Source organism: Galeopterus variegatus, unplaced genomic scaffold, assembly GCF_000696425.1.
Source record: "Galeopterus variegatus unplaced genomic scaffold, G_variegatus-3.0.2 Scaffold3124, whole genome shotgun sequence".
Lineage (NCBI taxonomy): Eukaryota > Metazoa > Chordata > Mammalia > Dermoptera > Cynocephalidae > Galeopterus > Galeopterus variegatus.
In genome coordinates, this window is record NW_007729235.1 from 30802 (window position 1) to 44780 (window position 13979).

Genomic DNA, 13979 nt, shown 5'->3' on the forward strand with positions numbered 1-13979 from the left:
GATACTTATACGCCCCTTCACAGCTTATAGAGAGCTCTCACATCCATTGCCCCCTGACCCCCTCTAGTCTCCTAAAAGGTGGGGCACAGAGGGTGCACATGGCTGCTTCCTAGATTATGACCAGTAAGTGGGAAAGTCAAGACCACTGCTTGATGCTCTGGACTCCTTCCAGAACTCTTCAGTTTCCATCCTTAGACCCAGGCAAGAGGGGCCTCTGCCCTGGGCTCTGGACTACAGAGGATCCCCCTCTGACAACTTGTACCCCTGCTTCATGGGTCCATGGGCCATGTCTACTAGCTCTCTTTTAGACCACTCTGGATCCTTGATTTCAAATGGCCCTGAGCACTTCTAGGACCTACACAACCCCAAATCTGCCCTCCTGGGGGCCAGAGCACCAGTATGTGCACACTAGGCCCAAGGGCAGCATTTTGCAGGGGATGGACAGAGCTTAGACCTACAGGCTGCAGGATGAATCCAGGGTGAGTGTGAGGTCCTGGGGCAGGCACAGAGGTTGAGGCCAACTTTCCCTGTAGTGTAGCTCAGAATTGCAAGGACCTCAGGAATTCTAAATTCAAGCCTGGCCCTCTTGATCATTATGAAGGTATATTTGTCAGAGTAGTAGGCTAGAATATATTCTGTGTAATGATTTGTTAGCTTGATCTATAACTTTTAAATATTTAGAGATTTGGCACGTGAACCTCCTTTTCTACTCTTGCCCTGGGACCCACAGATAGTAAGAACAACCCTGGCTCTTTTACCATACTGTGCTGTTCCCAGGTTCCCTTTTTTCTATCCAAGGCTGCAGATGTCCTGAGGGAGTGTGAAGGAAAGTAGTCTAGAACCACAAAAAGTAAAACAATTTAGTGTGTAAAATCCCAGTATGTCATGCACCCCCATATGTATGTGTAAAAGCAAGAAATACATTTCAGGACAAAATAGAGTACAGCCACCTGCTTTGAGGATGAATCCGCCTGGCACTGTTGGCAAAATCAAAAATAGAAGCCAGCTAGTAAAGCTACAATCTGCACTGCTGTTGCCCTTCTCTGCGTTTCTCTGCTGCCCCCATCACAGTTCCTGCACGTAGCACAGACCTACCACCCTCTGTTGGTTGCTTTAAGCTATGCAAGAAGTCAGACCACTGAATTTCCAATGAGAACATGGGGAATATTCTCAGTGGCCCAGCAGCCAGCATCAGCATGGGAAATCAAGGTTGTGAGATTTTTCATTTTAATTGTTGTTTGGCTACTGAACTAATTTTTTTTTCAGTGCCTTATTCCCCAGCAATATTTCTGGTTTGTGATCAAGGATTTAACTGAATAGCAAAGTATGAAATCAATAAGACAATTTCATTGTGCTCTTTTTTCTCCCCTACAGAAAACACAGATAAAGACCTAAAATCAGGATAATTAAACATACACATTAAGGCAGCATTTTACCAAATTCATTCCATGAATGACATTTTATTTGACTTAAACAGCTATCCAAAAAGGAAGCGATTCCATTGTATAGGTAAAGAATCCACACCTCAGAGAAGTAACCTGGCTGAGGTTATCCAACTAGGAGATAGCAGAGCAGGAACTCGAATCTGGAGCTATGATTCCAAATCTCTGTAAGGACTCAAACAGAAGGACAGATTTTTTTCAAACTTTTATTCATCAGATAAAAAGAATCATATTAGAGTCCTCACAAAGACTCTCACATTGTGGAGTGCTCTCACAATTATTTTAATTTTAATAACAAAGTTTTGCTTGGGAAAAGCATATTAGCCTGAAACATCCTTTGGTGAATGATAGTTTTGGAAGTTCATGGAAATAACCTGACCAAATAAGTTTTTAAAAAGTTGAGGGGGAATCTTTAATAGAGATATAGTCATTTTTTCCCTAGGGTACACATCGTAATTGAGGTTGAGGTTTTTTTAAAGATTTCTTTTTAAAGTGGTATGTTGTTGTGGAGATCGTGAATAGGACTGTTTTTCATTGATAAATCATATGTGCATCTAAAAAATGCTCTGTCTTAAACAAGGCAGATGGAATGGAAGCTAATGTGCTTGGATAAACTGAAGACAAAGACCCCGACGTTGAAGATGCATGTGAAAAGTTTGAATAAAATTGCTGTGTGTTATTTGAGACAATAAATAACTGTAATGTGCAAAATATATACATTAATAACTGTAATGTGTATATCCAAATTAATATATATTAATAATAATATCCAAATTAATGTATATATTTTACACATTACAGTTTAAATATATGTGTGTTAATTGTTACAAATAGACATTTGGTTATGCTATATTATATTACATTATATGAGGATACTTCAAAAAGTTTGTGGAAAAATAGAATTAAAAGATAATGCAAATCTTTCCACGAACTTTTTGAAGCACCTTCATATTATGTTATATTATATCATGTTATGTTATGTTATATTATATCATTTGACTATGTCATCTGTATATTCAAGTTGGCCAAAAATCATTTGGGGAGATCTTCTTATTGGGGAAATAGGGGTTGGCCTTAGACTTGATAACACACTTAGTGGTTTTTCCAAAGCACTTCATTCCAAGATGAAGAAGAAGCAGGTTTGTGTGCTGGATCCACAGTCATGAAAAGGGTCACGCACTGGCTCCTGGCCTCCCTATAGCCCCCTACAGTTTCCCAAACACTGCTGCATTTGGTCCTACAGCCTCTTGTGAGGTAGGGTCTGAGTTTGTCCCGAGTGCACCCCCAGAACCGTGTCTCACCACATCAGTGACCTGGCTGCAGGCAGAGCTGTGACGCGACTGTCTTTCCCGTCTCCCTCAGGCAGCGCTCGTTGGAGGCACCACCATGATCATCGGCCACGTTCTGCCTGACAAGGAGACCTCCCTCGTGGATGCCTATGAGAAGTGCCGGGGTCTGGCTGACCCCAAGGTCTGCTGTGACTATGCCCTCCATGTGGGGATCACCTGGTGGGCACCCAAGGTAACAGTGCTGGTGGAATCCCAAAAGAAGGCACGAGTGCTCTTGTAGGAAGAAGGGCTGTTTGGTTGAGCCAGCTGGGGCATGATGCTGTCCTGTATGTGTGGGGCACCCCTCCCACCACCATCCTGATTCCCCTCAATGCCAAAAGAAAAAACACTTAGGATTCCATAAGGGGAGTGGGTAGCCTGTCCTACGTAACTTAGAGCCCATTTTCCAGCAGACAAAGAGGGCCCCATGCTGGAAGAGAGTCCAAGGCCAGGACAGGCCTCAGGAGCGTGGGCTCCTTGCTCTGACTGCAGGCTCTTAGCATCCGAGGTGCCACTGACACCTGGTGGGTAGTGCTGCTGAGTAGTGGGCTGAGCAGGGCTTGTGTGCAGAGGGTCATGTCAACAGCACTGAGCTGAGGTCTCTGAGCTGAGGGCCTTGCCCTGTCTCTGTTCCACCTGGTACGAATGGCCTCAGTATGCTTCTTTCCTACTGGGGCCCACTCAGGCTCTGAGAAGTGCTGAGGCTGGCTCCCACAGAGCCCTTTCTCAGGTCAGCTTCTGTGCCCACCTTGTGTCTGTGCCCCCAGCCTCTGGCTTTCCTGTCCTCCCCCTGCCAGAGTCCTCTCCCCAGATTCCCACTTCCTCATTCTTCCTGGAACCACATATACAGGCATTTAGATTTTGCTTCGTTGTTGGAGTGTTACTGCTTATTATCCCAGGGAAGCAGCCTGCATGTTCATTCTTTTGTCAATTATTTATTAAGCCCTCATGTGCCAGTAGTTCAGTGGGCGCCCCAAAATCATAAAAATGGCAAGCATTAAGAAGTTTTACAAAGTTGTTCAGTTGTAGACAACATCAATTATTTATTAAGCCCCCATGTGCCAGTAGTTCAGTGGGCACCCCAAAATCATAAAAATGGCAAGCATTAAGAAGTTTTACAAAGTTGTTCAGTTGTAGACAAACTGGTCTAAAGGGCCTGACTCCCTTCTGAGATAATAGTTTAAAGCCTTGCTATCACTTCTGCCCTTGGGCTTTAGCCTTGAGTTGGGAGCTATATAGTCCCTTCCATTATTTCTGTCCTGGTGCTTATAAAAGGCCTTGGAGCCCCCTAACTGTCACATCATGAAGGCTCCTCTTCCTGGTACTGGGCTAAAGGTGCAGACGATGCTGAATGTCAGCCATCCCTTGTCTCAGATGGAGGGTGGATAACCCCTATCCCCCAGCCTCTCTCTATTCCTCCCCCTGGAGTTGCCATCAATAGAGGGTCCATTCAGATTCCCAGCAACACTGAGGCCAGGCTGGCCATCCTGTTTCCAGAGGTTGTGGGGACTCTTATGCATATAGAATTTTGCATTCTTTTTTATTATAATCAAATACATTTTTCTAATTACAGATGTAAAAAATAGAAAAGAAAGCACTTAATCCAATAACCCCAACACATTCCTTATTGTTAGTTTATCTTCATTCTTTCCAGTTTTTATACATGCTTTCACAGAGTAACTGTTTCGCTTAAGTGTGAGCCTTTTCTATTTTGTTGCATAGTCTTCATGACCATCAATGTAACAGCCACTTATGTTCTATCCAGCAGATGAACCTTGAGTTATTTTGCTATTGTTAGACCAATGTTGCTTCCATATTTTTTTTCCTAACATAAATAATGTTGGGGGCCGGCCCGGTGGCGCACTCGGTAGAGTGCGGCGCTTGAGAGCGCGGCGGCGCTCCTGCCGAGGGTTCGGATCCCATATAGAGACCGGTCTGCTCACTGGTTGAGCGCCGTGCGGGCGCGACACCGAGGGTTGTGATCCCGTTGCCTGTCGTGGTACGGGCGCGACACTGAGGGTTGCGATCCTGTTACCGGTCACGAAAAAAGACAAAAAGGAAAAAATAAATAAATAAATAAATAATGTTGGGATGAATTTCCTTTTTTTGCAAAGCTTTGCTCATGATTTGCTTTGTTCCTAAATTAGATTTTCCCAGGATCTCTGGGTTTTTAGCATTAGTGTGCCTTCTTTGTGGCACTGCTTCCATTACGGGGGCTGGGGGAAAGAGGCCTCAGGAATAAAAGTCATTATTCCTGAGTTTACCAGTAAGGCTGGTTTGGAGGCAGAAACACAGGACAAGCCTGTGTGATGGGAGAAACATGCCTACAATGTAACAATATGGTTCCTGCAATTTTGTCAAGCTGGACAATCTGTAAAGTACTTCTGCATCCATTTGCTCACGTGCCCTCACAGCAGCCTGTGGGGTGGGAGGAAGGTGAGGCGCTGGCAGGTTGTTGGTGGGCACATGATGACTCAGCCAACTGAGCTGGGGCCCACGTCTGCCAGCCCGCTTCTTGAATGTCTGTTCTCACGTGGCATTGCCTCCGTGCTTTGCTCTCCAGGTGAAAGCAGAAATGGAGACCCTGGTGAGGGAGAAGGGTGTCAACTCGTTCCAGATGTTCATGACCTACAAGGACTTGTACATGCTTCGAGACAGTGAGCTGTACCAAGTGTTGCATGCCTGCAAGGACATTGGGGCGATTGCCCGAGTCCATGCTGAAAATGGGGAGCTTGTGGCCGAGGCAAGTCTGCAGTAGAGAATGTGGGATGGGGGCACCACTGGGGACAGTTCTCAGGGAGATTTCTGACCACTCATCCTACAGGTTCAGACAAAACATGTTGTAAAACAAAGTGTGAGGTGGGAACACCCCAGATGACAAATCTTGGTCAGAAAATCCAAACTTTCCTGCTGTTTGTAAAAAACAAATCTCTCATTATGGTCCAAAAAGGTTTCTAAGTCTTAGGTAATGATGTTTTAGTTCTAACAGTATGATATTTAAATTCCATTATAGCAGAGAACTTGGAGCACCTCTTAGAAATATTTTTAATGAGATTTGACATTCATAATAAATAAGAATCAGCCTTCCACTCTCCTGTAGCTCTTCAGAGATATTATAGATATTATAGAGATCTATTCACTGGTACCAAGAAAGATAAACCCCTTTGTACTCCTAGGTTTGGGGATAAGGGCTAGTCTAAGAGTTGCTGGAAGCTAGAGATTTATCTAGATTTACAATAAGGAAATTCTGACCTTCAAACTAATAATTAGTGCTTGTCTTTGGTGCCCCAGGCCTGTTGATAATTACTGAACTGTATTTTTAAGAGGAAAAGATCTGTTTAGTCATTATGAAATGAGGATCAGAACAGCTTTTCTGCATGGGAGTCCCGTGCTGCTCTGCCCTCTTTAGAAGATTAATATCACAGAAGTGAGAAGAGTAGCAAACTGTTGGAATGGGCCGTGTCTAGCATATTTTACTGTCCTTCGAATTCAGCATTTGCTCATATCTCTATGATTCTCTCCATTTTCTTTCTCTTGCTGTTATTCAGGGTGCTAAGGAGGCACTAGATTTGGGTATCACAGGCCCAGAAGGAATCGAGATTAGCCGTCCAGAGGAGGTGAGAAAGACTTCCTGGGTCCTTTATCAACTTCTTTCATGTAGATTCACAGAATCTTTTAGGATAAAAGAGACATCCAAAATATAAGTTGTGTTGTATCACTTTCTCCATGGGTGAAATTCCCATCTGGAAGCTTCTCAGGGAACAACTTCCTCCATGCTGAGGCCAACTTGACCTTGAGCTTTCTTAGAAGGGACAACTGGAGGGACCATACCTGCCCCATTTGATTCTGATTTCAAGTATCTGAGGAAGACAATGTCAGAACACCGGGGGTCGCTTTGCCCAAAACTGAATTGAAAGACAAAAGACAGACCGAAAGGGCCTTTAGATGTTAGAAGACATTCCAAACTGTAAGCCAGCAACTCAGTGTCTTGGGGCTGGGATCCCTTTGAGCATCTGAGGAATTCTTTGGACTCTTAACACCAGAAACAGGAAGCACATACTTGTCCAGGCTTCTTCGCTTATTACTCCCTGAGGTGGTCATTGAAAGCCCTGCTCTTCTTCTGCCTTCTGGTTTTATCCTTGCAGGCAGTCTTGCGGGGGGACATCCACACAAATCCCCATAGTCCCCCTGCCAAAGAATTCTGCTCTGGAATCCCTCTGGAGGGACCACATTAGACAAATAAAGCCTTCTTGCCCTACGACCCTGCTCAGACATTATCTACCATTTGTGGGGGCGGGGATCTACTTTTTGTTTCTTCAGAGCCTTCAATGCAGAGTGGTGGTTGGATGTCCATGAGGGATTGATGGGGAGACCTTGAGGGACGAGGAGCAGGAGACAGGATGTGGTTGTACGACCATCATACGACCATGTGGCCCATAAAGGGTCAGATGGGGAGTCCCATCTTACTCCTGCCCTGATCTGTCCCTGCCTGTCAGAGCCCTTAAATATAGGTCCTGTTTTGGCACCTCTGAATTAGTAGAGAAAGACATACCAGATTCAACAAAAGAAATACACTGAGGGTGTGCCTGAGAGAACAGGAGTGAGCAGGGGGTGGACACAGGATGGGACTTCTTTTTTGTTAAGTAATATGAGGGAAAAAGAAAGACTTTGACTCAGGGATAGCAATAGCAATAATTATCATCTATTGGTTAGAGGAGAGGGTCCTGGGTCTACACCACGGGAGTTTTGCTCCCCAGGGCACATTTGGCAATGTCTAAAGACATTTTTGGTTGTCCCAGCTGGGAAGGGGGCAAGGTGCTACTGGCATCTAGTGGGTAGAGGCAAGGGACTCTGCTAAAGATAGTGCACAGACAGCCCCCACCCAAAGAATTATCCCTCCCAAAATGTTGGTAGTCCCAGGTGCAGAAACCCTGATCCAGGCTAATTTCCAGCTTGAAATTAGTCACTATTTCTCCTTTACTACATTTCTGAGGTGGCTATGCAGAGAATACACCAGAAAACAGGGAGAGATGTAACTCCAGGTTTTTAATTTTGTTTCATTGCCTTTTAATTAAGCCCTGAGTCGTCAAGCAAGGATGTGCCTGTAGACTAAATCCTAGGATTCTCTCTCACTGTGAGCCTTAGGTGGTTGGAGCATGGTGCCCCTACCCAGGCCTTGCAGTTGGCCCCTCCCGTCTGTGTCAGAAATTCCAGCACTTTCTACACAGTGGGCTTCCAGGCAGAACTAGGCTTGCTTGAAGGAGATGGTGATGCTTGATTTCTTCCTGTCCTTTGTTTCTAACAGCTGGAAGCTGAAGCCACGCACCGAGTTATCACCATTGCAAACAGGGTAAGTAGCTCGATCTCCACTCTGGGATCAGAAAGCAACCTGCACAGTGGAGGCTCATTCTGCTCTGGGTGCCAGCACCATGCGGGGCTCTCAGGACCCCCAAACTGTTTGCTGAATATGCACTGTTATTCCACAGCTCTGGCATGCGTCCTACTTGCCTCCAGTTCTTTCCACCCCACTAAGCTTGCTGACGCCTCGGTTCATTGCTCAAGTGTAAACAGCTCTCAAGGGAGGCAGGGGAAGGTGAGGGGACCACAGAGCCTCGCTACAACTGGAATCTGTTTCCTTTAGAGGAATAGGTAGACTTTTGACTTACAGAACCATAATTTATAACTATGCTGCTGGACCGTTGTTTTGGGACTTTTTTCTTGGTATGGTTCAGGGTAAAGCCCTGAGGGTAATGAGGTGCTGGGTGTGTATAGTAGTAGAAACAAGCAAGAGATATTGGGCCAGAAGTTCTGTCTTGGCCTTTATCAAATAGAAACTTCTTGACCATATGCAAGTCACTCAAAAACTCAGATACATTATTTTCTTACATACAATTGCAATGATAGTATCACTTACTTTTCACAGGATGATTGTGAGGATCAAAAGAGCCATGGGAGGGAAAGCATTTTATAAATAGTAGAGCACTGTACAGAGGCTATTTCTCTTTCTAAACCATCATTTAAGGATTCCATTTGCTCAGATCATCTGCCTCCTTTAGAACAGTGGTTTTCAGAGTGTGGTCCCTGGATCAGCCGTATCAGCATGACTTGTGAGAAATAGGAACTTAGAAATGCAAATTATTGGGCCTTTTGCAGACCCACTGAATCAGAAACTGGGGGCAAGCCCAGCAACCTATATATTAACAAGCCCCCCAGTAATTCTACTGGTTGCTTATGCTTGGGAACCTCTCTTCTGGGAGAACCCAGGCTGCCCTGCAGGATGTAAGCCTGAAGGTGTGGCTTTAGGAGTATCAGGGGGAAAACAGAGAGGCTATTGTGCCAGCTTATCCCAGGATTAGTCAGTAAACTTGTGCCACGCATATCACACCTCAGGCCAGTTCCTACACTCTATTTCCTCCTAATTTGATAAGCAAAGAAGGTATCAGGATAACATTTGTGGAAACAAAGTTTCCCGTTAGCAGTTTATAAGACTGGCAACTGGACAAGGACATTGTTTTATTGTCATGACAATAGTTATTTTATTGATTACCCCAGAATAAGGAACCGAGCAACAGAAAAACAGTTCCTTCTTTTTTTTTTAGCTCAAACATATGCTCAGAGAAGTTAAGCCATGGACCATGGTCTCATAGCTCAGTAAAGAAAAAAGCCAATCAATATTATAATCCAGGTGTCCGTTTGCAAGATCAGTCTTGTCTGGCCTCAACTCTGAACTGATCCCCTAGTGTTTTGTTCTTCTCCAGGGTATGTTCTGTCTACTGATAAAGCAGCCTTCAGGTGGCAAGCAGTGTAATTTTATTTTATTTTACCTTATTTTGGCAGCTGGCTGGTACAGCAATCGAACCCTGGACCTTGGTGTTATCAGCACCACACTCTAACCAACTGGGCTAACCAGCTTTCGATATAGAATATAATATATGACTGTCTCTAGGTCATCATGTGTATGAACAGGAAATTAAAGTAGGAGAAACAGTCCTTCCTTTTAATTATAATCATGGTTGTCAGATGGGAGAAAATGTAAGGTTCCAACTCAATAGTCTTACCCTGATGTTGCCTCATGGGACAGTCCCCTGTGGGCTCCAGCGCTGGGTGCTCCTGGCGGCTTGTACTGTGGCTGCCGGCCCTGCATTCCCAGAATGAGATGCTACCTTGAGGGTGGGGTTGAGCGACGCAGGGGAGGCGCTGGTGTCAGGACTGATTTTGCCAGGTTGCTTTGGTGCCTGTTATGTTTATGGGTTGCTGCTCCCCACTGCCTGATGTTTCTTGTGTTTAGACTCACTGTCCAATCTACCTGGTCAACGTGTCCAGCATCACGGCTGGTGATGTAATCGCAGCTGCTAAGATGCAAGGTGAGTCCTTAGCCCTGGCTGGACAGTGCTCATCATGTGGTGGGATTGGAGAATGGTGGGTCCACCAGCTCAGCACAGTCCCCAGCCCTTCCTTTCCCCTGCTGCTGTCTTCCTCAGACACCGGCTTCAGTTCAGTAGAACCCAAGGTTTTCCTGTGCACATTTGTATGCATAGCAGCTTTACAGAAGTGTCTGTCTCCTCTCCTGGGTCTGATACGATTTTCCAGGATTTAAACTGACTCATTAATTGGTGTCTTTTTGGCCTCTTAGGTTTTATTAGTGAATGCCTTGCAACTAAAATAAAATCCTGGACAGTTCCAGTGGACATTTCAGGGAAGTCCCTGGAGAAATGACAGTGTGTGGGCCCAAGTTTCCTTTACAGCCACTGGAACCCTATGTACAAGTCCTGAAGGGCATTTGCAAGACTCCTGTTGCTGATCACCAGGCTACACCTGAAGGCTTTGTAGTAGCCTGTAGCCAGCCCAGCTCGGGTGCTGGTGAGGACCTGGTAACAGGAGAAACAAAGTCATGTTCACAAACCTGGGGAGAGAAGTCAGAAGCCAGGGCATCCCAGCCTTCATGCTGTACTGCCCTCTAGGTCCCACCCAGTAGAAGCCCGTGGGGGTCTCACTTGGACTGTTGTCCCAGCCTGCTGTCTCCCTGCCCCCCAGCCCTGCGACAGTGCGCACTCCCAGAGATTTGCTTGAACTGCACCCTGCACCTGCCTGTTCACAAACAGTCCAGATTGCTCCTTAGCAAGGGGTTCACCCTGAGTGCCTGTCCACCCCGCTATCAAGCCTCTTCTCCCAGCAGCACCCTGCTCAGTCCTGTGCTCCATCTAAACCAGACTCCTCTGAGGGCCACCAATGCTGCCAGCCTCGGAGCCCAGGCCCTTCTGTCCCCCTCGCCTGGAGTCGGCAGGAGAACAAGGAAGCTCTCTGGGCTTGAACCCAGCTGTGCTCTCAAACGCCTGTAAAATGAGAGGCCCCGACCAACAATCTCTCGGGCTTGGTGGCTTCCTAGTTATGGTTTGACCCTTCTTCTTCCAGGGAAGGTCGTGCTGGCTGAGACCACCACTGCACATGCCACACTGACAGGCTTACACTACTACCACCAGGACTGGTCCCACGCGGCCGCCTATGTCACGGTGCCTCCCCTGCGACTGGACACCAACACCTCCACCTACCTCATGAGCCTGCTGGCCAAGTAAGGCACTTCTGCAGGACCGCTGCGGCCCCCACAGCACAGCCCTTGAGTCCCAGTGCATGCCTTTCAGGGAATTTGTAGATCTTTAAGAAGATGTCGTAGAGGCCACGGGAAACAGATCTGACCCGTTTGATTTCATCGTGCCCATAGGCTGATTTCTCTTTTGTTACTTTCACCATCATACCTAACTGCCATCCTATTGGGCTTCTGTGACCACTTGATTTGGTGTGAGAATTTCTGAAGTGTAGGAATAAAACTGTGAACAGTGGCTATTCAGATTTCAAAGGACATTGACATCTTACTCTAAGCCCAGAGGGAAGCTGTAGGACGTGGCCTCCGGCTCATCCTAGAATACATGTGGTCCTTTCTCTTTTCTTCGCCTCTCCCTCCTCTCATGCCGTGCGTGTGTTTTTCTCTCCTTGCATGGGCCTTCCTCCTTCTCCCTCTTCCCTTCCCTCTCCCGCTTCTTCGTCTGCACTTTCTCCCTCTTTCCCCGCACACCCTCCCTCTAGATCTCCTTTTCTCCAGCTCCTCTCTCATACTGCTTTTTCCCATTCGGTCCCAATCTACAGCAAATGGTTTCACAAACAGTCCGCATTTGGTGGGACCCAGTCACGAAAAGGTTTCATTTCATCCCAGCCCCTGCTTCAAGCTCCTCTCTCCCCAAGTGACACTTTGGGCAGAGGCCATTGCTTTCTCTTCCCTTTTGGATATTAAAGTCCCATCCAGTTGAGAAGGTCATCTCCTCCCGTCCCTACCCCAGTTGGGGTAGGGGTAAGGGGGTTAGGGAAAAAAGGCAGGGGATTCTTCTTCTCACCCAAGCATACATCTGTCCCAGCTCCCAGCACTAGCAGCACCCCCGTGGGCTAGGACCCTGATGAGGCAGCCTTAGCCTGGCCGCCTCCTACAGTGTGTGGGGCCCAGGGGGGAGCTCACATGGCCATTCCCTGCGGGGGGTGGGGAGCTGTCCCACTCCACCAGATGTCCTCACCCAGAGGCTCAGAGACAGTCCACCAGTCCACTGCCCAGGCAGGTGCCCACTGCTCTCACTTCTGCACTCCACAAGTGAGCATCTTGAAATGTCCCCTCCTTGACTTTGGGGTAGACTGGGGGAAAGGGAGAGAAGAACCACTCAACCCAGGAAAGAGGGGGAAGGGAGAGACTCCAGGACTCTCCTTCCTGCAGACACTTCAGTCTCCCTCCCTGCCTTCTGCTTTTATAGGCCTATAGGGCAGGGATATGCCTCTTCTAGGTGCTGGTCGGGGGAGGTGAGGGTGGTGACCGGCCTCACTGAAGGTGGCTGTCTTGAGATAATGGGCACTTACTCCATCTGTGTGCATAGCCATCAGTCCCGGTTGCCAACAGCAGGAGAATTCCCACTCGACATCCCGTTGTGTTAACCCCCTAAAGAGAGGTGTGGGGTGCAGGGCTTCCCAATATGAGCGGCATGCAGCCCATGGGGTCTCAGGTAAAGGTGGCCTGGCACAGTGGCAGTGATTATATTCTGTCCCACAGTGTTGGTGTGATTCCAAGCAGCCACAGCTCTTACAGATTTAAATAAATTCAGAGGGTAAAAATGAAGGCAGAAATGGTAAATCAGCTCTTACTTTAAAAAATGCTTTTTAAAGCATTGTGCTTGCAAAAAAAAAATGTTTTTCATTGGGAGAAATCAACCTCTGTGTCATCATTATCAATAAAATGAACCAAATTATCAAGAACCTACTATAGTAATTTGGGCTTGGTTCTAAGGTTAAAGAACTTTGACATTCCTCCACTGCTACAAGCAAATTTACTGAAAGAACAAAAAGATAATAAGTTCCCAACCCACCCAAATTATAGTGCCCAAACCCACACAAATTCAAGTAGACAGGGGAAAGAAGTGTTATTAATTAAATAATTTAAGTTTTTACATCTAGCCTGTTTTGTCAAATTTATTTTAATTATTTAAATAAATTCTGTTCATTAAAGGAGAATTGTCATTTCATGTGTTACAGGAATAGTTTGAAACCCTTTTTTAATCAGTGCATATTGTAAATATATGCTATTTTATAGGATTTGGAGCATAATTTTGACATTTTAGTTATTTACATGAACGTATGATTACTATAACTTTGCTTTTATAACACATTGTTGGTTATAATTTACATGATGCAAAATACCTGATCAAAAACCCATACACCAATTATTATTCCTATATGAAAATATGAGCTGCTTCATAATTATCTGCTTTAGGATGTGATTTCTTAGGCTATAAAGGAGTAAAGAGTACTATAAGGATTTGTCCTTTATTTAAAATGTGACTTCTTAAAGAGACCTGAATTTTTAAATTTTTTTTAATTGAAACAAAGTTGATTTTACATATCTGTGGGGTACAGTGTTGAACATGAATACCTGTGTGCAATCTGTGATGCTCAAATCAGGGTAATTAGTATGTTCAGCATTATACAATGTAATCAGTTTTTGTGGCCCTTTACCAGTTCCTCCCTTACCCTCTTACTCTCCCTCATTCTCACTTCTGGTAACTTCAGTTCTGTTCTCTCCTTTTGAAAGTTCAACATATTATTGTGATCATTGTATCTTTTTTTCTATTTATTTATTTATTTATTTATTTATTTATTTATTTATTTATTTATTTATTTA

General features: G+C 45.5%; 1 protein-coding gene across 1 annotated transcript in view; it reads left to right on the top strand.

Annotated features, from left to right (window-relative positions):
- DPYSL5 (dihydropyrimidinase-like 5) overlaps nucleotides 1-13979 on the top strand; it is a 47366-nt gene that overhangs the window by 19560 nt on the left and 13827 nt on the right. The window contains exons 2-7 of the mRNA XM_008584005.1: nucleotides 2805-2963; nucleotides 5334-5513; nucleotides 6319-6387; nucleotides 8076-8120; nucleotides 10059-10134; nucleotides 11183-11339. Coding sequence (XP_008582227.1) covers nucleotides 2805-2963; nucleotides 5334-5513; nucleotides 6319-6387; nucleotides 8076-8120; nucleotides 10059-10134; nucleotides 11183-11339 — 686 coding nt within the window. The remainder of the gene's footprint in view (nucleotides 1-2804; nucleotides 2964-5333; nucleotides 5514-6318; nucleotides 6388-8075; nucleotides 8121-10058; nucleotides 10135-11182; nucleotides 11340-13979) is intronic.